Consider the following 25929-nt stretch of genomic DNA (forward strand, 5'->3'; position numbering starts at 1 on the left):
GATAAGACAAGCCTAAAGGACTCAAAGAAATTTTAATCTAGTTGTATATTATAAGAATTATTATGTAAAGTAAAAGTTGCTCTGACTATATGCAAATAAAAAACTTGTAGAGAAAACATTATAGTTTGACAAAAGTCCTGAAATTATAAATGTTTAATGCATAACACCTTAAGAATGTGATATCCCACACAGCATTTGGTCTTCATGAGGACTTGGTGTATCATGGAGTACCCATGGCAACACTCCATCTCATGCATCCGATGCTGATTGTGCCTAACCAATGACAACAAAACCTGAAGTGCCAAGGCCTGAGTCTTCTCATAATCACTTAGTTCCACTGCCTAAATGAGATAGGCAGAAAGAGGAAAACAGAAAATACTAAAAATTAGAGGTATGATCTCCAACTTTACATAAAAATGGTTACAGAATCACAATCCACCAATGATTCTAAACATTCTAAAAAGATGCTAAAAGATAATAACAAAGGAACTTTGTTTATATGGATGCTCCAATCCACTAGTAGTTGGAATCGGCTGAAAATAACCGTACTTAATTATAATTACTTGTCTTGTAAGCGTGTTTTAGGTAAAACATATTTAATCACATATATTAACATTAACCAAATACTAATCATGTATGTACAAAATCCATTCACATTAATCAAGTAATAAATACAAATCATATAAACTTCTTAACTAAGGTTGCTATTAAAACTTTAAAAACTCAAATGGAATGAACTGTAAGACATAGGGAGCCAGAGAAGCAGGGTGCTTTCTTGCATAAGATCATAGTGAGCATAGCACCTGCACAATAGGAAGACAGATCTGCCTAACCTAGATAAGAAATATATAACCAATGAATTTTGTCAATGAGGTGCTTCTCCAAAAGAGAAGCTACGCTGAAACATAAGTGCCGTGAGGGGAATAACAAATGAATGAGTTTTTGTACAACTATGCTGAGTGGCACTCATTATGTCTTATCTGGTAAAGATGGAAAAAAACATAACTAACTGATTTTAATGGGGAAATTTACTGGAACAAGCAAAATGATAATGGTTACCAAATTTGGCAAAAGGAGGTAACTGGAACAAGCGTAGAAAATATGGCAAAAGGAAGTAACCAGACCAAGTGTAATGTCAAAGTACAGTCGTCAGCCATATGAACATGTCGATACCAATCTGGAAATATTATCACATCTCTTTAAAAGGCGTCAAATTTGCAATATGCATTTTTTGTTCTAAAGCAAAACCATGTGGGTGAACGTCTGCCAAAAACTTTAACACAACAAACTTTATTCGTCACCTAAGAACAATGCACTGTGAATAATTTGAGTATGAAATGTTATCCGTAAAGGCAGTAGCTTTATAATCTACATGAAATAAGAGAATAATCAATGTTGTCAACTATGACAACATTGTTGCCTTGCAAAGTAAAGTTTAAAATTTATAATACTTTCTCAGATCTTAAAACTATAAGTATATACAGATCAAATAAACTACATTTGTGCACTGTAAAAAAGAATACTTATTTTTTACCACAATAAATATACAATACACAATAAATATACAATACACGATAAATACAGTAGAACACTTTAAATAGACGATCCCAAGAAACCCCTACACACCCTGTGAAAAGCACTTGGTGGTCAATATCGGTAGATTCTGATTTCCCTGATTGAAAATCAGTGATGTGCCTCAAAAACCCTGAAAGCACCCCTATTTGTTACAACCTCCACATGTTGTCTTTGTAGTTTAACTGGAACACCAAAAACTACCATAATATCCAATTGTGAAAAACATTATTCTACTGATCTTCTCTTGTCATCTGTTTATGTCTAAAACACAGTATTGGTATTGATGTTTTTTTTTTCTTGTGTAATACATATAATACAGAAAATGTGTGTGCCAAAGAAGCTACTTCTAAAGTTCACGCAACATGGAAGTGCAACATGAAAGTGACCAATCTTGATTCCCTAAAATTTCAAGTTTCTAACTTTTATTAACATTTTTCAACATAATACTGTCTCAATGCAAACAATAATAATTTAAAATTCAAATTATTTCTTTATGAGTATTAATATTAAATTGATGCAAGCTTTTTGAAGCATATCCCTGCAAAAATTGGGCTTAAATAAAAAATTTCCATGGAAAATGAAGAATTTTTTCCCCCAAATTACTAACAACAGTGGGTTGCTTCAAAAAGGGCATCTGCCATAAAACCTGTGCCACGTTGTTGTGCGGATTGATGGTCCGCTGTAGCAACCCCTGGACAAGAGCAGCCAAAAGACTAACAACAAAAACAACTAACAACGGTTTTGATTAAATTCTCCAAATTAGATAAACACCTTTTTTCTACTGTTCAAAGACTTACAACATCACAAACCATCTTCCACTTTACTACTATATCCCAATGTCAAGATTTTTTTGGATTTTTTGCACGACAAAGTCGATACAATCCATAAACATTTGACTACATCTTTTATAACACACTTTGACTGTAGTTGGATTAATAACTTACATACATTGCCGCTTGTTACACTTTCTGATTTTATTTTACTATCAGTTCAACAAATCAGTAATATTATTTCAGCACACCCATCTACTTGTTCCCTTGTTCCTTTTCCCACATTTTTTGTTAAATCATGCCTCTCCACACTTTCTCCAGTCCTCACTACTATAGGTTATTCTTCGTTGTCCACCGGAATTGTTTCATTATCACTTAAAACTGCTTCAGTCCCACCTATAATTAAGAAACCTGGTTTAGATCCCAAAGACTTCAATAATTATCGTCCTATTTCTAATTTACCATTTACTGCCAAAATTCTTGAACGTATTGTTACTGCACAGCTTCAGGATCATCTTCAAAATAACAATTCGTTTGAGCCTTTCCAATCTGGTTTTCACTCTAAACATAGCAGCGAAACAGCCTTAGTTAAAATCACCAATGATCTCCTTTGTGCAGCTGATTCTGGTCTTTTTTCCATTCTCATTCTCCTTGACCTCAGTGCTGCCTTGAAACCATCTCGCACCCAGTATTACTTGAGCGTTTGGCTGGCATTGGGGTCACTGGTACTGCCTTAAAATGGTTTACTTCATATCTCAGGGACAGGAAACAATTTGTAGAAATGAAAAATATCAAGTCATCCTTATCTCCATTACATCATGGAGTTCCTCAAGGCTCAGTGTTAGATCCTCTTTTGTTTATTATTTATATCCTTCCCCTTGGTAATATTTTCCGGCATTTTGGAATTTGCTTTCACTGTTACGCTGATGACATTTAAATGTACATGTCCACAAAACCTAGTATTTCATCATGCTCCACTGCACTTAATGATTGTTTACAGGCCATTACATCTTGAATAACAAATAACAAACTCAAATTAAATGGCAATAAAAGTGAAGTTCTTTTCATTGGTTCCCGTTCTACACTTTCCAAATCCCCACCTATCAGTATAAGCATTAAAGATTGTCTGGTCCCTGTTTCCTCTCAGGTCAAAAGTTTAGGTGTAATACTGGACTCTACTCTTTCTTTTTCCTCACATATTAACAATACAGTTCGCATAGCTTTTTTTCATTTACGCAATATTTCTAGACTCCGACCATCACTCACTTAGCATTCAACTCAAGTTCTTGGTTATGCCCTCGTTACCTCACGTCTCGACTATTGTAATGCCCTTCTTCTCGGTTTACCCCAAAAGCTTCCCCAACGACTTTAAAATGTCCATAACTGTGCTGCAAAAATCATTACTAGCACAAAATCAACTGAACATATTACACCAATTCTCATTCAACTTCACTGGCTCCCAATAACCCAAAAAAATTCAATACAAACTCCTTCTTCCCACCTTTAAGTCACTTCATAACCTTGCCCCCACTTATCTGTCTGATTTGCTTCACCCATACACTTCTTCTCATGCTCTCCGTTCCTCTTCTTCTGGCCTTTTGTCTATTCCTTCAGATAAAATGGTTAAAATGGGAGCCAGGGCCTTTAGTTACTCTGCCCCCAAACTCTGAAACGCACTACCTATTCATATTCGTCAGTTGAATTCTATTAACATTTTTAAATCACAAATTAAAACTTACCTCTTCAAATTTGCTTATTCATTGTAATCTTATTAATTTTTATTTTTTTTTCTCCGTAATTTTTATGTATTGGTGTTTTATCGCATGTGTTTCTGCTGTAAGGTGTCCTTGGGTGTCTTGAAAGGCGCCATCAAATAAAATGTATTATTATTATTATTACCTAATATGTGGCCATAAAGCATAGAAAACTACAGTTTATTCAGCCAAAATTGCTTTTTGTAATTTGACCAATAATTATTAATAACACATTAAAATTCCAGGGCTACCTCAGTGCTTTGCATGAGAGAGGTTTTTAGCACCAATAACATGTTTGTCTCTTAGTGAATGACCAAATTCACTAATGCAAAGAACAACTAAACTTTTTGACCATCTTAACATCTGTGCACCTGCTCATTCATGTAAAATCACATGGTAGCATTGCAATGCATAAAATCCTGTATATACTGTACATGTCAAAATCTTCAGTCGACCAAGGTCCATTCATATCTGCAGAAATTCAAATGTTCTTAAGTCGGAGACTACTTGTATTGTATATTCTGCTGTAGCACACCCAAATCGGAGCAACCAAATGTTTTTTATTTGGAAAATGTGCAATATAAATTAGGTTTTACTTCCCTTTCATTTTGCATTACCCTTAATAAATGTGAAAACCAAACAAATAAATTTAATTTAACAAATTTGACTAAAGTTTCTGCCAGTACACTATAATGGGATGTTTCTGCAGGAATATTAAAAATATATTTCTTAAAAATCCTGATTTTCCTTGTATAATTCACTTGGTATTTTCGCTTGTTAAGGACACTTTTAATTATCAAGTGACAATCAATCTCCCAGGCTAGGGAGCAGAGAAGCATGTTAAACTGACTGTCTGCTAGCAGAGAAATTAGAAAAGACAAAACAAAACAACCAAAAAAAAAAAAAAAGAGGAAAAACATAGCAGCACTCAGCAGGCTTGTTTTAGTAACCTCAAACATATTAGGGTATATAGTATGCACAGCCGCACCTTTGATCTGAAGCTAAAACTGTTAAATTAGATCTCATTGACATTGGCACATGGCATTATGTGACTCCCAATGTGCCACTCACATGACCTGATCACTTAAAGTGTATTTATTAATAAACATAACATATGTACTAAACAACAAAAAAAAAAGTTAAATAACAGAATAAGTTTTAGATTTTTGATTTTTCAAAGCAGGCATATTTTGCTTTGATAACAATTTGGTACACTCTTGGCATTCTCATAGTCAGCCTCATTAGGTAGTCACCTAGACTGCTTTTCCTTCACTCTCAGATCTAACTCATCCCTAACCATCCCAACTGGATTTAAATCAGGTAATTGTGGAGGCCAGGTCATGCAGAACTCCATCACTTTTCTTCTTGGACAAATAGCTCTTAAACATAATGGTGTGTTTGGGATTATTGTTGTATTGGAAAACAAATAATGGTCCAACTATGTGTAAACCAGATGGGATGGCATGTCGCTGCAAAATGCTGTGGTAGCCATGCTGGCTAAATGTGCCTTCAATTTTGATTAAGTCACCAACAAAACACCCCCACACCATGACACCTCCTCCTCCATTTTTCACAGTGGAAACCACACCTTCAGGAACCTTCTGTTTTTCTTCTCTATGTCTAACAAAGACTTTGGAACAGAAGTCTCATCAATTTGACTCATCATTTGTCCATCCAATGTGGTCCTTGGTCCAAGCAAGTCAGTCTAAGAGGGTATGTTTCTGAGACTGGTCATTTTAACAATCATATCTGCAAGAGAGCTTGCTCTTGGTCTTTTTTACTAACAGTTTTTTTCCCCCGGAATTTACACAGAATCAGTTTTTGTAACTGTGGTGAGCAGAAACGCATCTCAGAACACACAAAACATTAAACCTTGCAGATTTTGGGTTTCAACAGCCATATATTTTTACCCATTTTTTTTTTATTAACAAAGAACAGAAATGTAGATATGACTGAAAGTAAGCCTGAGTACATAATGTTCAGAATACAGAATATTGACATCCTACCCAAGTATGATACTGTACTGTATGTGCAAATGTTAATCATAAGCAAGGATAATTACCCGAGCAAAAAGAAAGATGAATGCACCAGTGCCACCAATCTTATGCAGACAGCTGTGGAGTCCAAGGGGCTGTAAAGTCAGCAAACACCTGAGTGACAGAGGCTCCAGCACAGGGCTCTGCAGTTGCTTAGAACTGAAGGGCCTCTGGAGTGGTACAGGAGCCTTTACTTGACCTTTAAGGCGGATCACTGGCTCATATAGGGTGTAGATGGAGGGACTGCTGGGAGTGTAGACAACAGCTAGGTTCTCCTTGGTTTTGAATAAATGCATTTACATAAAGGAAAGAGAAAAAAATAATTAATGTAATTAGAGATTTAAATATATTCACATAGCACCAGTGGATGAATTTTTTAAGCAGTATTTTAATGTTGTTCAATATTAAAGCCAAACACACATACACACTTTTGTCAAGATGGTGCCGGTGAGAATGGCTGCCGTCGCTTAGGGTCCTCCTCGTTTTTGCGTTTTTCTTATGTTTGCCGTGTTATTTTTTAGTTTTTTTGCAACTTGCAACTATGACAGACATTTTCTATGACAGACAAACTCTCCTGGACATTCGACAAAATTCGCAATCTGGACCTTCACAGACCGACCTTTTTGTGAACGGAACATCTCACGATCAGATGCAGACCTTTTTATCTGCCCAGTTTTCGGCAATATTCTGTACCGCTGTTTATATTCCCCCCCACGCCGGCATCACGCGCGCACTGGATAAACTGTTTGATGCTATCGACTGACAGGTAACGTTACACCCGGAGGCTGCTTTCATCTTGGCCAGCGATTTTAATAAAGCCAACATGAATAAAGTTCTGCCAAAGTTTTACCAGCATGTAAACTTTTCAACACGCGGTGAGAACATCTTGACCATGTTTAGACTCCGTACTCACATGCTTACAAAGCCCGCCCTTGACCGGCCTTCGGCAAATCAGATCACTCCTCGGTCCTACTGCTGCCAGCTTATAGGCAGAAGCTGAAACGTGAGCAGCCTATGACACGTTTGGTTCAGCACTGGACTGACCAATCAGACAGCGCCCTGCGTCACTGCTTCGACATCACGGACTGGGAAGTTTTCCGGACTGCCGCTGACAACATCAACACATACGCTGAGTACGTAACTTGATGACTTTATTCACAAATGCATGAATGACGTTGTACCGCGGGTCAATGTACAGATTTACCCTAACCAGAATCCATGGGTTAACGGAAATGTCCGCGCAGCGCTCAGAGCGCGGACTGCAGCCTTTAAATCCGGAGACCCAAGTGAGTACAAATAATCCCAGGATGCACTCAGAAAAGCAATAAAAACTGCCAAGGGACAGTACAGAGAAAAGGTGGAATCCTGTTATAGCAACTCTAAGACCAGGAACATGTGGAGTGGACTGAGGACCATCACAGACTACAAGGGGAAGAGCTGCAGAGTGGGGGAGGTAACTGCTTCTCTACCTGATGTGCTGAACACCCTTTATGCACGCTTTAATAACCACAAGGAGCTTTCACTGGAAGAGGACAGCTGCCCTCTTCAGATATCTCAGGCAGACGTGTGTAAATACTTCAGGAAAGTAAACACATGGAAAGCTCCTGGACCAGACAATACCCCAGGTCTTGTCTTCAAAGCATGCGCCCGCGAGCTAGCGGATGTCTTCACAGACATTTTTAACCTTGTCCTGCATTCAATCTGCTGTCCCAACATGTTTTAGGAGGACCACCATCATCCCTGTCCCTAAGAAAATTAATGTAAGCTGCCCAAATGACTATCGCCAAGTAGCACTCACCTCCATTGCCATGAAGTGCTTTGAGCGCATAGTCAAAGCTCACATCACATCCTTACTCCCTGCTTCACTCGATCCGCTCCAGTTTGCCTATAGGTCTAATAAATCTACTGACAATGCAATAGCAATTGCACTTCACACTGCCCTCTCCCACCTGGACCAGAGGAACACATATGTGCGGATGCTGTTCATTGATTATAGCTCCGCTTTCAACACCATCATACCACCCAGACTGGTCATGAAACTCCGCGACCTGAGCATCAGTTCCTCCCTGTGCAGCTGGATCCTAGACTTCCTGACAGATAGACCTTAGGTGGTTCGGATCAGCAACATTACCTCATTTTCACGAACACTTAGCACCGGTGTCCCTCAGGAATGTGTGCTCAGCCCCTTACTGTACACCCTGTTCACCTACGACTGCACAGCAACACATAGCTCCAACATTATCATCAAATTTGCAGGCGACACCACCATCATCGGCTGATGGAGATGAGTTGGCATACAGGGCAGAGGTGAGAGCCCTGACATCATGGTGCCGCGACAACAACCTGCTGCTCAATGTCAGCAAGACTAAGGAGCTCATCGTGGACTACAGGAGACTGCAGGGTGGAAGCCACACCCCCATCCACATCGAGGGAGCAGAGGTGGAGTCAGCTGCTTCAGATTCCTGGGCATCAATATCAGTGAGGTTCTGAGTTGGTCGCACCACATTGGTGTGATCACTAAAGCGGCAAGACAGCGGCTCTTCTTCCTGCGGCGCCTGAGGAGGATCGGCATGGACCCCAGAATACTCACAAACTTCTATCGATGTACCATCGAGACTATTCTGTCTGGCTGTATCACTACCTGGTATGGCAGCTGTAATGCTTTAGATTGCAAAGCTCTGCAGAGGGTGGTGAGATCAGCAAAGTGCATCACCAGGACTAAATTGCCAGCCATGCAGAACCTCAGCGCTGTAGGTGGAGGACGCAGCGGATCCTTTCTGATCACAGCCACCCCAGCCACAGACTTTTTAACGAGTGATAATGTTTGTGTGTGCATGAGTGTGTGTGTGTGTGTGTGTGTGTTTATCAGTCCAGTCCCTTTTAATTGAGAAGACGGATAGCTTGTGGAAAAAAGCTGTCGCACAGTCTGGATGTGTGTGCCTGAATGCTTCAGTACCTTTTTCCAAAAGGAGTAAAGGAGTGTAAAGTGTGTGTGAGAGGGGTGTGTCCGATCAGCCACAATGCTAGTGGCTTTGCGGATGCAGCGTGTGGTGTAGATGTCCTCAATAGAGGAAAGAGAGACCCCGATGATCTTCTCTGCTGTTCTCACTATCCGCTGTAGGGTCTTGTGGTCCGATATGGCACAATTCCCAATCCAGACAGTGATGCAGCTGCTTAGGATGCTTTCGATAGTTCCTCTATAGAAGGTGGTCAGGATCGGTGGTGGAAGCTGGGCCTTCCTCAGTCTTCTTAGGAAAAAGAGACACTGTTGGGCTGAGCACATAGTCTTGTGGGGCCCCAGTTCTCAGTGCGGTGGTGCTGGAGGTGCAGTTCCTGATTCGTACTGGCTGAGGCCTTCCGGTCAGAAAGTCCAGGATCCAGTTGCAGAGGGAGGTGTTCAGGCCCAACAGGCTCAGCTTCCCGATCAGTTGTTTGGGGATGATAGTGTTGAATGCTGAGCTGAAATCTATGTACAGCATTCAACCGTATGTGTCCTTGTCCAAGTGTGGAAGGGCAAGATGGAGTGTAGTGAAGATGGCGTCGTCCGTTGAGCGGTTAGGACAGTACACAAATTGCAGTGGGTCCAGTAAGGAAGGCAGCAGGGTCTTGAGGTGTCTCATGACGAGTCGCTCGAAGCACTTCATGATAGTGGGTTTAAGTGCAACGGGCCGGTAGTCATTGAAACAGGACACAGAAGACTTCTTGGGCACGGGTACGATGGTGGTGGCCTTGAAGCACGTGGGAACGATTGCGCTGCTCAGAGAGATGTTGAAAATGTTGGTAAAAACATCTGCCAGCTGTTCTGCACATTCTCTGAGCACTCTGCCTGGAATGGGGTCCAGCAGCTTTACGTGGGTTGACTCTTCGTAGAGTTTTCCTCACATTAGCTGTAGTGAGTCACAGCACCTGGTCATTCGGAGGAGGGGTGGTCTTCCTCGCCGCTACGTTGTTCTGCCTGTTGAACCGAGCGAAGAAGTTGTTTAGTGCATCTGGGAGGGAGCCATCACCGTCACAGGCAGGTGATGTCATTCTGTAGTGAGTGATGGCTTGTAACGGGCGTGTGCGCGCTTCGCCTCTCTGATGGGCCGATAAAGTTTGGCCCTTGCTCTTCTAAGCGCCACCTTATCTCCCGCTTTAAAGGCAGAGTCTCAGGTCCTCAGAAGTGCACGCACTTCCGCAGTAATCCACGGTTTCTGGTTGGGTCGTGAAATGATGTTCTTGGAGACAGTGACGTCATCAGTGACCAGCTACATCAACAAGTGCACCGATGACGTCACTGTATCCAAGAACATCATTTCACGACTTTCACATGTACTCCTCCAAGTCAGTGAAGTCGCCGTAAGTTGCAGCCTCCCTAAACATGTTCCAGTCAGTGTTTTTGAAACAGTCCTGAAGAGCAGAGATGGATCCTGCTGGCCAGGTTTACACCTGCTTCAGAACCGATTTTGAACGCCTGACAAGTGGTCTGTATGCTGGAATTAGCATAACAGAGATGTGGTCTGAGTAACCGAGGTGGGGGCGGGGCTCTGCCCGATATGCGCCGGGAATGTTTGTGTAAACAAGATCCAGCGTGTTTTCCCCTCTCGTTGCAAAGTCCACATATTGATGAAATTTAGAAAGCACTGACTTAAGATTTGCATGGTTGAAATCTCCAGCAACAATAAACAGTTCATCCGGGTGTGTATTTTGCAGTTCACTGATCTTTGTATACAGTTCCCATAGCGCTTCCTTAGCATTAGCGCCAGGTGGAATGTACACTGCGATAATAAAAACAGAGGTGAATTCCCATGGTAAATAAAAAGGTCTGCATCTAACAGTCACAAACTCCACCAGCGACGAGCAATAACTAGAAACTAGCACAGAGTCCTTGCACCATTTCGTGTTCATGTAAACACACAAGCCGCCACCGCGAGTCTTACCGCACAGAGCTGCATTTCTGTCGGCGCAAAACAAGGCTAGCCCATCTAGAATAGCGGCGTCCGGGACTCTGTCGCTAAGCCATGTCACCATAAAAACAAAGACACAGCAGTCTCTAACCTCACGCTGTGTAGCCTGCTGGAGTTGGATGTAGTCCAGTTTATTGCCCAGGGACAGGACGTTGGATAAGATGATGGACGGGAGAGACGGCTGGCTAGGGTTTGTTTTTAGACCCCCGCCCACTTGCCACGCTTCCACTTCCTCGCGCACCGCTTCCGATGTCCCCTTCTCCGGCTCCCGGCATCAGGCTACGCTGAGGCTTCGAGGCCTGGTTCACGCAGCAAGCTGAGGTCGAGTAGCTTTTCCCGCAGCTCATCGTGGATGTCGTTAACCTGGTTATTTAGGTAAAAAAGTGTCTTGTGGTTGTATGTACGGACACCAGTCGCAGCGATATCCATACACAGAGTAAAAAAAAAAGCCCTACACACAAAATGTAAACAACGTAGCACCATTTTGGCTCCGGAGCAGGCGCTGCGTGCTACTGCCGCGTCGCCATCTTGGATCCTTATCCAAGGTAGGCAGGCGGTACAGGAGCATTAAGACTTGCACCAGCAGATGCAGAGACAGTTTCTATCCACAAGCCATCAGGCTTCTGAACTGCTGACATTCTGCACACACCAATATACACGCACCATAACTACTGGACTCCTAACAATGTCACTCAAACAATGCCACTTTAAATCCATATGATGGATGACATGGAATTTTATTGTGTCATCATTAAGGGATGGACATGATAGGCAACATTAGTCAGGTAGGGTGAGGCATTCAAATAAGGCACAACTGCCACTAAATATCCCCCACACAATTGCACCCCCAATACCAGCCTGAACTGTGAATAGATGGCAGGTTAGATGCATGCTTTCATGGTGTTTATGCCAAATTCTGACCTTACCATCTGAATACTGTAGCAGAACTTGAAACTCATCAGATAAGGCAACATTTATCCAATATTCTACTGTTCAATTTAGGTGAGCTTATGTGAATTGCAAACCTCAGTTTCCTGTTTTTAGCTGACAAGAATCGCACTGATTGTGGGCTTAAGCTGCTGTAGTCCAGCTTCAAGATTCACAATGCTGTATGGTCAGAGATGCTCTTTGGCAACACACACACACAGATACATTTTATATTGTAAAATGTATGTGTATGTTTTCACACCACACACACACATTTTACATAATATATGCGCTCTTTCACTTTGCCGAGCTTTGATCTAAAGTCAGATGAACGCGCGCATCGATATGAGAGATTTATAAGAGATTTCTCTTTTTCGAAATACAACGAACACAAATTTATACGTGTTAAATAGGCGCCGTATTTGCGGAGCTGTGCGGAACGCACGCCGATGTGAGCTGCTTTATTTTAGTCATACTGTAATATACAGTAGTAACATATTTTTGCTGTATAGTGGACCTTTCTTTGAATGGGGTGTAAAGATTATGAGTGCGTCTGGGAAAACAGCAAACTGACTGGCCAAACAAGCACTAACAACAGCTTAACATTTTTATTATTTAGACCAGCTAATTAAGTTCACTAGCTAACAATTTTATTTGTAGAAAGAATGAACTGTTATATAGCTTCTGTTTGTATCGATTTATTGTTATTATAAAAAAAGTTACATTTAAATACATCAAAATTTAAATTGAAAAATAACTGGGAAAACAGACTTATAGAATAGAACATTAGAATAACTAAAAAATACACTTCTATCGTTGGTATAATATGGTTATAGTATAATATATCGCGGCTGTGTGACGCATCCTGTACTCTGCATTTCAGACTCTTTGGTGGAAGTTGTTGATGTTTATTTTATTTGTTTATTTTTGTTCAGATTAATGGACATGAGTCCTCATCTGTTACATTTTTGGTGACAACAGTTTTTTTTCAGCACACAATTTAATCAATAATATTTTTAAAAAGTTTGATCCGGCATTATAATTCTCCTCTTTAATTTCCTACAGCGCTCAAGCGCACACAAAGTTTGAGAGCGCGGAGGAATTTTGTTTTACTAAATAATATTTATGCAGTATAATCAGGGCCTCTTATTCCTATTTACTTTAGGTTGTTATTCTTTCAGTGTTACGGTGTGTGCTTTGCAATGTCAGGTGTGAATCGGCTGTTCTCAGCTATACATTCGGAGAAACTAAAATGCACCCCTCCCCACTTCGCATGGTTTCAAATTCAAATTTCAAATTCAAATCAAATTCAAATTTTATTTGTCACATACACAAACATACACAGTACGAAATGTAGTGAAATGCATTATACGACTGCCATTGACCCTAAAAGAGAATTAAAGTTTACAAATAAGAAATAAATATGAATAAAAGAAATACGATAGAAATTAAATATAAAAATTAAATTAAACTAGGAAAAATAGAACTAAAAATAAAAAAAGAAATGTGCTAGGAAAAATAGAACTAAAAATAAAAATAGAAATATGATGTACAAAAATAGAAATATACTGTACAAATTGAAATATACTGTACGGTGTGTGCAAATATGCATAGAACAAAGTGTCTTTGTGCAGAGGTTATTAAAGTGTCTTTGTGCACTGGTCGAGGATGTAAACGTAAACATGTAGTGTAGTTGTGAAGGTAGGTGTGCAAAGTTATTAAAGTGTCTTTGTGCAATGGTCCAGGATGTAAACGTACAACATGTAGTGTAGATATGAATGAAGGTGAGCGTGTAATTGTCCATAGTGTTCATGGATGTAAAAAGATTGATAGATTTGATCAATTATGTACACAAGCGGACACGGTTTCAGCACAGTGGAGGATCTTGGATCTTGCTTCAGGCCTCTTCTTAAATTTGTGTAAATTTAAAATCTTCTGGATTCTACATTCTAAAATTTACATTGTTACCGTTTTTAATCCCTGGGATAAGATTTTTCTTATTATAAAATGTGTTCTATTGTTATTAATTACTCTACACTGTTTTTAATAACTCTACAATGTTTTAACTTTTAGATTTTATTAAAAAATAAATAAACAAATAAACTTAAAAAAACCCCAAAAAAATTATTAAATTATTCTATTCGTATTTTCCATTTGTAAAATAGCATTAAAAATCATGCATTGAGCGATTAAAAACAATACAGGGCATGTTATAATAAGGAAACTTTCTATCTCTTCTATTCCAGTGATTAAAAAACGGTAAAAATGTAAATTATGGAATCAGAAGCTCAGTGGCCCGAGCACATAATTATTTAATTATTAATAATTAAAGCTGCTCACATTGCGCGCCTTCACTTCTTGCATTCACTTTTAAAAAATGCAGTGTTTAATCAGCAAGTATATGTCGCCTCTCTTTATGATAGATTTAGTGATAGGTTTATGATAAATTAAGTGTGTCCCAACAACATAGGACAACGCATGTGTGTGAATGGCTGAAATGCGGTTATGGATAAGCCTTTTAGTGAATGTAAAATGTTCGCGTGAACCCGTGGCGCGGGCGTGCGCTCTTTCACTTTGACGACTTTTGATCTAAAGTCAGATGAACGCGCGATGAGAGATTTATAAGAGATTTCTCTTTTCCAGGAATACAACAAACACAATTTTATACGTGTTAAATAAGCGGTCTTTGCGGCGCTGTGCGAAACACACGCCGATGTAAGCCTCCTTATTTCGGTCATGATATACTAACATATTTTTGTAGTGGACCGTGTGCGCACAACCTCTCACAGGCGAGCCCTCTGAATACGCCGTTTTACCAGATGTGGGGCTAAGAAACACCGCACTGGCAGAAGTAGACCAATGATTATGAATGCGTTGGGGAAAACATCAAGGAAACTTACTCTGGCCATTTTAATAATTAATTGATGTGGAGTTTTGGTTCATTTTCTGATGCGCTCAAGTTTACCGAAACCGATATAGAATAGCGCTGTATCCCTGTTCGCTTTCATTATTTTACATCACAACGTTTTGTCCTCATTGTGCGTGCACTCAAATGAAAGTGGAGGCTTATAAAGGCTATGTATCTTGTATAGTTTTATTATATAGTTTTTGCCAATTAATCACAACACCTGTGGCTCACCCACTTCTGATGCACACCGAGAGTTTTCTGGCTACGCGAGTGTCACAGACGATAAAATACAAAGGCTCACTGTGTTAACATTTACTTTGCTTAAATTTGATGGAACTTAGAAACGCCTATATTTAATTTAAATTCTTAATTTGTACTGTAATTTTAGTACTGTGATTGTACACTCGTTTAATGTTTCACTTGTATTTTATAAGGCAATGGTACAGCGCAACGGGGTGCTGGGATGTAAAAATGTAATTTGTTAAAACGTTTTAATTATTTATTAAAGAACATTATAACAGCTTACTGCATTTAATTCTTATAACGCAAAAACACATCAACATCTGCTGATGCAATAGCACATCCTGACAATGTCAGAATTTTTATGGTCATTTAGTTTCGTTTATTTTAGTTAATAAATCTACAAAATGAAAGAACACAAAATATAAGATAACAAAGATAAAAAAGATTTTCTAATTACGTATGATAAAATCTAAAGGCTTATTGTGTTAATGCTTACTTTGCATAAATTCCTCATATAAGATTTAATTTGAATTCTACATTTGGTAAAAGCCAGCAAACACACAAACCCAATTGTCGCCACCGTGAGGCGAGGCGGTAAAAGCAGAATACTGCTTGAGTAACCACTGTGTGTGTGTGTGTGTGTGTATATATATATATATATATATATACAATATATATACAATAGATAGATATATATATATATATATATATATATATATATATATATATATATATATATACACACACACACTTACCTAAAGGATTATTAGGAACCCCGTACTAATACGGTTTTTGCCTCCTTTCGCCCTCAGAACTGCCTTAATTCTATGTGGCATTGATTCAACAAGGTGCTGAAAGCATTCTTTAGAAATGTTGGCCCATATTGATAGGTGGCATCTTGCAGTTAATGGAGATTTGTGGGATGCACATCCAGGGCACGAAGCTCCTGTTCCACCACATCCCAAAGATGCTCTATTGGGTTGGGATCTGGTGACTGTGGGGGCCATTTTAGTACAGTGAACTCATTGTCATGTTCAAGAAACCAATTTGAAATGATTCGAGCTTTGTGACATGGTGCATTATCCTGCTGGAAGTAGCCATCAGAGGATGGGTACATGGTGGTCATAAAGGGATGGACATGGTCAGAAACAATGCTCAGGTAGCCCGTGACATTTAAACGATGCCCAATTGGCACCAAGGGGCATAAAGTGTGCCAAGAAAACATCCCCCACACCATTACACCACCACCAGCCTGCACAGTGGTAACAAGGCATGATGGATCCATGTTTTCATTCTGTTTACGCCAAATTCTGACTCTACCATTTGAATGTCTCAACAGAAATTGAGACTCATCAGACCAGGCAACACTTTTCCAGTCTTCAACTGTCCAATTTTGGTGAGCTCGTGCAAATTGTACCCCCTTTTTCCTATTTGTGGTGGAGATGAGTGATACCTGGTGGGGTCTTCTGCTGTTGTAGCCCATCTGCCTCAAGGTTGTGCGTGTTGTGGCTTAACAAATGCTTTGCTGCATACCTCGATTGTAACAAGTGGTTATTTCAGTCAAAGTTGCTCTTCTATCAACTTGAATCAGTCGGCCCATTCTCCTCTGACCTCTAGCGTCAACAAGGCATTTTCGCCCACAGGACTGCCGCATACTGGATGTTCATTCTTTGGAAACCCTAGAAATGGTTGTGTGTAAAAAATCCCCGTAACTGAACAGATTGCGAAATACTCTGACCGGGCTGTCTGGCACCAACAACCATGCCACGCTCAAAATTGCCTAAATTTCCTTTCTTTCCCATTCTGACATTCAGTTTGGAGTTCAGGAGATTGTCTTGACCAGGACCACACCCCTAAATGCATTGAAGCAACTGCCATGTGATTGGTTGATTAAATAATTGCATTAATGAGAAATTAAACAGGTGTTCCTAATAATCCTTTAGGTGAGTGTAAATATTTATTTATTTATTTATTTATTTATTTATTTATTTTTTGTCAGGCACCCACAAACCTATGGCCACATATTTTCAGCTTTGGTCATGAGCTGTGGGAATTGATCAAAAGAGGTCATGAGCATAAGCAACAGAAATTAGTTTTCTCCACAAGATCATGGGGAATGGAGCTTGACAACACTTAACAGAAAGTAGAGCCACCGCTTCACAAATTAAGATAAGCCATTTGATTTTGTTCGGGCAACTTATAAGGATGCTACTTGGTCAGATCTTAATAAAGCTGCATCAGGAATGTTCCGTTGGATAGAGACCCTGGTGCAAACACAGTACCTGCTGGAGAGATTATTTCTCTCAGTTTGCATAAAAATGCCTAGGAAGGGAGATGGAATCTTAGCTGAAAGTTTAGGCTAACCTTGACAAGCATAAGAAAAAACACATTTTTTTCTCCCTTCAAAATAAAACATTTGAAAAATCTGGTTTAAAACATCTGTGTTTGCCCTCAACTTTAAAGTCATAACTTTACGAGTCACGAATGTGTTATTATGCGGTAATAATTACAAATTAATTCTATTAAGCTTGTGACAAAGTAATTACATCCCTATACAAGAATTTTACTTTTGCTCTTAACTTACAGTAATACATGATGTGTCTATTTCAGAATTTCTCATTAGCAGCTGTCGAATCTGCTCACACTGAAGCCCTTCCTGAGTAATGTACTTGAACAACGTTCCCAGGGGCTTTCCATACTTGCATGGCATAATGGAGGTAAGGTCAGGTCCATTTGTGTAAAGATAAAAGGCCTCTTCAGTGTTTATTCTGGAGCCTTAAAACAGAAAAGCAAGAATTGATGAGCAAAAGAGCAAAATAAGTATGGTGAGCTAAAAAAAAAAGAAAGAAAAAAAGGTAGAAACATTGTCACTTCAGTAAAAATTAAATTTAAGTTATTCACTTAATTTTATAATATATCACATATATTTAACATAACACTCATTCCAGAATTGTTCCAGGGGTACAATTAATTTTTAGCATAGCAGTTAAATATAAGCATATTGCATTTATACCTTTTAACGCCAAACAGTTTGAGGCATCAGTTTTAGTGTTTCAGATGCAATAACTTAAATACTGCAATGACAACCTCCTCACCCCCCCAAAAAAAATACAATTAAACAAGCTAAAATTTAAGATAAAATAAAACTGATGTTCCCATGTATGCAATAAAAGTAGAATTATTGATGACACTGATGATATTGTCACATCAATATAACAGATTAACTGTATAAGTATAGCAAAATCTTAGCTCCACTTGTACAAAGAAAATACTGCTTTAAATTTACAGTAAACTCTGGCTAAGAGATGAGAAAAGAGAGTCATACCATTAAACAGAAGCATGCTGCCCATATCCAAATGAGAATTCAAGGGTTGTGGCAACTCTTCCGAGTTGTTTAGGGAATGGCCCAGCATGCAGAAGGTCTTGTTACTATCAGGTGACAGATTAGACTTTCTTGGGAGGTTGTAGTCAAGTGAGACCTCACATTTTCTGGTAAAAAAGACATTATAGGACACAGATGTTATTGCAGCTTAGTGCCATTTAATGTTGGGTCAATGTTACAGTACATATGTATTTTCCCTGAATTAAATCTAAATTGTCATCAAAAGAATACTGCATTTCTTTCTTTTTCATGTATGTTATTCATAGAGCCAATGTTTACAATAGGGCAGTATAAAAACATAACCGATTGTACTGCATTAAACTTCAGGAGCTTTTTCTGACTGGAAATGTAGAGTATATGCTACAGGGTTGTTCGAGTGTGATGACAGACAATACTCAGGAAAAGCTGCTTTAGAGCATGACTTTTACAAGAAATGAGAATGTAGTTGAATGCAATATTATTATTAGTGTTTTCATGCTACTCTGGTGCAAACAGTGACCCTATAAATGCCACATTAATGAAAAAGAAAGCAATGTAGTACTATTTTGTTAGTTGTTGAATAACAGGCCTGTGGTTTACAGCATAGGTTGGGTTTCTACTCAAACTGAGCTGACTCAACTTGTGTGTTCATTTCCAGGTTTATTAAATTAAGTGCTGGTAAATTAAAAAACTGTGTGTGTCTGTGTGGGCCTAATCTGCATTTCTTTGGACTGTGGGAGTAAATCCATCAAGAACGGGAAGACCATGCAAACTCCATCCACAGTTTGCATAAAGGAATTAAACCTTCAACCCTGGATGCGCAAGGCGACAGTAGTAACCACTGGCACTACCATGCCGCCATTTTGATGCCCATGCCAAAAGAAATTTCTGTAGTTTGACTTTGATGCTCATTATGAAAGTGTGTTTTAAAGCAGAAAAAATACCTAAAATACTACACAGCCCCATACACAACAAACTGTGATGCACAGTTATCTGATACCTTTCTATTGGAACTAAAGTTTTTAGCTATTTGAGTCTTTACTCCCAATATGCGTCAAAGGGCATATATTTCAATAATAAGATAAATGACATTATTTACTTTAATAAATAATAATTAAAAAATAATTATTATTTTGACATTAATGTCATTAATTATCATTTATTAAAATACTAGAAAAATATTGCTTAACTGAACAGATTTTGACTTACTTGATGCCACAAATCCAAAGTGTCAAGCAACCATGGATGTTCTTCTTGCCTTCAGGCTGCTGTGCATAAGTGAGAGCAAGGTGCTGCCACCGACCTGTACTCAATACACCAAATGGAGACTCAGCCTGGGCCAGAAGACCAGCCTTCATTTCATCATTAGGATCAATGCAGATCCTTCGGGCACAAAGTTAGTTTAGATAAAATTACTTATTCATTAGTGCATACATAATTTATAGAAAAGTATAAAATCTACGAATATAAAACATTCTAATAAGCACTAAAATGCATTTGCACCTGAAGGTGCAGGCTCCTGTAGAAATGTCAGCCCACATTTGCAGCATTAGGGTTTTGGACCCAATGGATAAAACATGAAGGAGCTTCTTTTCTCCTTGTTGATCCAGAAGCTGGTCGCCATCACCCCACATCATTTCAGCTGGAAAATACAGCAGACCAGAAAATAATATTCTGCTACAAATAATGATCTAATTTTTTTTTTTTTAAGTACACCCCACTACTGTAAATAGTTAGCAAAGCTATATGGGATACTGTAGTGTATCCTTATTGCATAAGTGTGTGTCATGCCTAAATTGCAAGCAACATTATACACTGAAAAACAGAGAAGTATATGAAATGTTCTGCACCTCTTAAAGTGAAACAAACTATAAGCTATATCATACAATAAATTTAATCAGTGTACAGTATGATATTGCTTACAATTTATTTAATTTTAAATTGGTTTGGTATTTAACAGGTGCAGAACATTTTATATACTACTCAGTTTTAAAATCTAAATGATGTATGTAAATATTTTGTTAAATATTTATAAATGAACCTGGGCATTAATAGCATACAGCAAGAATCTGGTTTATTCCTTTGCAATTTGCTGAAAATATTATTGCTAGTCAGTCATGAAAAGAGCACGAACTGACTTAGTCTTTTTTTAGGGTGTGGGGATAGAACATGACATCATATTTCCAGATACTAATGTACAAATGCACAGTGACGCACAAACGTTTCTGTACTTTGGTAAACGTGATTCAATTATAAGTTTACATGGGTTTCTATTTTAAATGACTTATCCCACAATAGTAAAATCAAACTTCATAAATAAAACTCATAAAAGCATTCAAATAAAACATCTCTGGAAAGCTCTTCTTTACCTTCATGTGTAGGCCTATCCTCTTCGTTGTTCTTTACAGGTCGGATCCAAAGTGTGGCACTAAAGCCGCTAGCCATATGTGGCCAGATGTTCTGCCCAGCCAGAGGCAGGTGGAGAGGAGCAATGTGCCAAGGGGAAGCCTGAAAATGCACGGGATGACTCACACCTTGCTCATTTTCTGAGCCATACTTGCTCCTCCAGAGAGTACCCACTGTTGACCTGGATGCAACCACTCTAACAGGGCTGGTGTTGGGAGCATTGCTGCACAGGAACATGGGAAAAGACAAGTAATGTAGGGGCTCTGATTCTGTGTTAGCCTCCACCATCTGAAGAATGCCATTCAGCAGAATGTCCTAAAGAAAGAGAAAGAAACTTTATAACAAGTCAGTAAAATTATGATGGACTACAAGTTTCAGAGAAACAAAGTGGCAAAATAACCATATGGTTAAAATAAGCAGATGGCATAAAGGAGAACTCTGCCACACACTTTTGTAAATCCTAAAACAATTTGTCTAAACATGAGAAATGAGCAGCATGTGTACTGTATTTGTAGCCTACTTTAGACCTTATTTAGATAAAATATAATATGTAGCACAGCTATCCTGTGCAACAGTAACATTCTGTGTCCTGGCAGAAGCAATTTATCCTGATACAAAAATAACTGAGATATCCGTTTTTACAAGATCCCCATGGCCTGTCAGTCAACAGCATATAAGCATCAATGGTTCACCTCTATATTCATTTATCAAACATATAGATGTTGTGCATGATAAGGTGCATGCATGGTAGTTAAAATAGGAAAATAAATGACAAGTTGGTAATTAAAGATCCAGGTGGACGAAAATCTAAGACACAATTGAAGGGGTGGCACCTATTTATTTATCAGCTGCTGACAGACTGAGATTGGGGGGATTGACGAGCAATTTCAGCCCCGGTACATTTGCTGGCCCTGCATGGAGTCTGGACATTGCCAATAATAGTGTTTCATCATGAAAGTGGGAGCACTGACATGAATCATGGCAGCTTGCTAGCAGAATGGAATGGAATAGCCTTTCAATTATTTTTTACAGAACTCAGACACAGTCTCAGTGTTTAAGTCTAGGCTAAGCCTTTTGTGATTTGTATTCACTTTAAATCGGTCCTTGACTCGGCACAATAGTTCAGAGCTGGAATTCTCTACAGTTTTATAACTGTAATTAATAAACTGGAGTCACATCTTCTGTTATATTGAACTACCAGCAGCCTATCACACAGTATGACTGCAAAACAATTCCTGATATCCATTATCACACAAATGAGGATGGGTTCTCTGTTGGGACTGGTTCCATGTCAGGGAGTTTTTTCTTGCCACTGACGCCCTCGGCTTGCTCATCAGGGATAATCTGACCATTTAGATTAATACACATTCACATTTCATACACATTTCCATAATCTTCTTTTGATTCTGTAAAGCTACTTTGCACCAATTACTAATGTTTAAACCACTACACAAACAAAATTGACTTAATATATACAGAGTTGGTCTCAAGTTATAAATCAGATAAATCTGGTTCATTTTGGTTCATGCTGTGTACATATTTCATTCAAGCCACACCAGAGATCATTCTGAAAACCTATTTAAGTGGTCATGGTTCACTCGCTTGCGACTCGGCTGGCAACCTTCACATTAATTCAAATCAACCACACTAACAGAACTATCGCACCATTGTTTTTAATCGGACCAAATGTGTCAAGTGAAAAACACTGTTGATAAAGTTTTATACTGCAATCATTTAATCTGTTCTGTACACATCCAATACCATCTGGTTTGGAGCAGCCATAAAACAGGACAGGAACAGACGGCAGCAAAAAGTGGCATAAAAAATAACATTGGTGCACCCCTGCACACACCTCATGGTAAACTGAAAGAACCAGGAAATGGGCAGAAAAAAAATCACTACTCCCTTCTGGGAGGCAGAATACTACACAACACTACTGTTTGTATGCGGGATTGCCTGAGTTCTGGTAAGAACCTGTTCCTGCATCTGGCAGTAAACAGTGATTACATGAAATACAGTATGTTATAAAAGCACCAACATGCTTTTTACAAACCTCTTACACCCTACTCTTACAAATACTGTATTGGAAGACCAGTCAGTCATCACTTCATTCATATGTGACACACATTACTCTTATTTGCACACACATCTTGCACTGTATATTCTGCATTGTACAAACAGTCCATAGTACAAAAACAGTATGCGCCATAAGTGCTATTTCATTTTTGCTTTTTTTTTAAATGCAGCATTGTTTATATGTACTGAACACTCTGTTGTAGGGCGGGCCTATAGTGCCTCTAATTACACATCTGCCCCGCAGTGTTCTAATCAACACCCTGGCCAGCTGCACTGTGCAACTCGGAGGGACAGAGTGCCTTACCTCTCAATAGCTTGCAGCCACCAGCAGTCTATAAAAGGCCAGTCGGATGCCAATTCAGTGAGTAGTCTGCCCTGGGTATTGCTCTTGTTTGGAACTCTCTCGTGTTGTTTCAAAATCAGATAGCTCCGATACACATACAAACACGCACACAAAACTATTGTTTTTTATTATTTTTTAACATTGTGCATTAACACTAAAGCCATCCAAACTATACATTTTTAAAAATAAAATTATGTAGTAAAATTGTTTTATCTTAGATTGTCCACAGTAGCTACATTTTAGACCATCACTTTTCTTGTGCATAGGAAGTAAAGAGTAAAGGGTCAATAGCTTATCAGTGATACTACTACAACTTTTGTACAAATCCATATTATGGCAAAAAACAGTTAAGTTAGTTAAGTAAAGGAAAGACAGTCCATTATTACTTTTAGAAATAAAGGTCAGTCACTCAGAAAAATCTCAAGACCTTTGAATTATGATTAAACTGGATCTCATGAAGACTGTCCCAGGAAAATAAGACCAAGAGCAACCTTTGCTGCAGAGGACAAGTTTTAGACTGACCCATCTCAGAGACTGCCATTTTACGAACCCCTCAGATTTGCACCCACAAAAATGCTTATTGAGTATGAGTTCAAGATATTTGGAGTGCAGGAAGCGGTCAAGCGGTCAATTATTTTCAATGATAATCTGACTATTGCACAAAAACACGGACACAATTTAAACTAATTTGAAGTTCTCCATAGTAACATAAGTGTCGCTGCAAATATGAAGTCAGCTCAGTCGATGCCGATAATTATCATTTACAGACCTCCAGGGCCGTATTCTGAATTTCTTAGTGAATTTCCTCTTAAACCTAGTCGTTTCTGTAGACAAAGCGTAAATTGCTGAAGACTTTGATATTCATTTTGAGAATTCAGAAGACCCTCTGCGTAGAGCATTTATGTCCATACTGGACTCAGTAGGAGTAAATCAGTGTGTAGTAGGACCCACTCATAAAGCAGGTCACACTTTAGATTTAATATTATCTTTCGAATTAGGCATAAGAAATTTATTCACAATTCCATTGTCTGAAGTTATATTAGATCACTATCTTGTCTCTATTAAAGTATGTTATAGTATTTCAAATAGCATGGAAGGAGAGCATCCTGAACTATAGAAAAGCTCTTAGTGTGGCTAGATCAACGTATCTCTCCACTCTTATAGAAAATAACAAAAATAATCCTTTTTATTTAATAAAGTAGCCAATTAACTAAAAATAAGACCACTTTAGAAATCTTCACAACAACATAGTGTAATAGTGAGGACTTTATGAACTATTTTAATTATAAAATTGTAAATATCAGGCATAAAATTAAGGCTTTGAAACCGGACAATGCAATTGATGCAGATATTAAACTAACTATGTCAAATCGAAACCTAGAATACTTTACTGAACTAATTTCACTAAGCTCTTCTGCAAATTCATCAACTTGTATATTAGATTCTATACTGACACATTTTCTTAAACAGATAGTACCAGCAAGAACAGAACTCCTGTTGAGAATAATTAATTCCTCACTCAGCATTGGGTATGTTCCAAAATCTTTTAAATTAGCAGTTATTAAACCGATTATTAAGAAACCTGACCTTGACCCCTTTCAGCTGTTTACAGCTGTTACAGGGCAATATCAAACCTCACGTTCTAAAAGATAGTAGCGGAGCAGCTATGCTCATATCTACATAGAAATAGCATACATGAACTGTATTAGTCAGGATTTCGGCCTCATCACAGCACAGAAATAGCACCCGCTAAAGTAGTAAATGACCTCCTATTGGCCTGTGATCAGGGTTGTGTAACTATGCTTGTGTTACTCAACCTCAGTGCATGTCAGCGTTTGACACCATTGATCAAGGGGTATTTTCTTCATAGATTAGAAAATGTAGTAGGAATTAAGGGTACAGCCCTCTCCTGGCTCAGATCCTAGTTGACCGATCGTTATCAGTATGTAGACTAAATGGTGATTATTCTGCATGCTCTCTAGCGGAGTTTGGTGTTCCACAAAGTTCAGTTTTAGGCCCACTGCTTTTTTCCCTATACATGCTTCCTCTAGGCAACATAATCCATAAACATGGTATTAGTTTTCATTGTTATGCTTTATCACCTCTAGGTTGGACTATTGTAATGCCTTATTGTCTGGTTGTTCAACTAGATGCATAAACAAGCTTCAGCTAGTCCAGAATGCAGCAGCGAGAGTTCTCACTAGAACCCGAAGATACGAGCACATCACCCCTGTCTATCTTCACTTCATTGGCTCCCCGTGAAATTTCGCATTGATTTTAAAATACTACTCTTGACATATAAAGCATTAAATGGTCTCGCGCCGCAGCATCTGAGCGAACTGCTAGTGTCTTACGATCCGCCACGCCTACTTCGATCAAAGGATGCAGGCTGCTTGTCAGTACCGCGTATTATGAAAACTACATCTGGGGGCAGAGCTTTTTCTTACAAAGCCCCCAAATTATGGAATAGTCTTCCAAATAAAGTTTGGGACTCAGACACAGTCTCGGTGTTTAAGTCCAGGCTAAAAACCAATTTATTTAATCAAGCATTTTTATAAATAGATTTGTCTTGGGTAAAGGAGCA

The 25929-nt window shown here is 38.8% G+C and overlaps 1 protein-coding gene across 3 annotated transcripts in view; it reads right to left on the bottom strand.

Annotated features, from left to right (window-relative positions):
* The window catches only part of lyst (lysosomal trafficking regulator), a 227574-nt gene that overhangs the window by 93819 nt on the left and 107826 nt on the right, over positions 1-25929 (bottom strand). For all 3 annotated transcript variants that reach the window (XM_053502052.1, XM_053502051.1, XM_053502053.1), the window contains 7 exons: positions 20890-21241; positions 20024-20162; positions 19730-19903; positions 18485-18648; positions 17744-17934; positions 6162-6410; positions 168-341 (listed from right to left, as the gene is read on the bottom strand). In XM_053502052.1, the coding sequence (XP_053358027.1) occupies positions 168-341; positions 6162-6410; positions 17744-17934; positions 18485-18648; positions 19730-19903; positions 20024-20162; positions 20890-21241 (1443 nt within the window). The remainder of the gene's footprint in view (positions 1-167; positions 342-6161; positions 6411-17743; positions 17935-18484; positions 18649-19729; positions 19904-20023; positions 20163-20889; positions 21242-25929) is intronic.

Source organism: Clarias gariepinus, chromosome 8 (genome assembly GCF_024256425.1).
Source record: "Clarias gariepinus isolate MV-2021 ecotype Netherlands chromosome 8, CGAR_prim_01v2, whole genome shotgun sequence".
NCBI lineage: Eukaryota > Metazoa > Chordata > Actinopteri > Siluriformes > Clariidae > Clarias > Clarias gariepinus.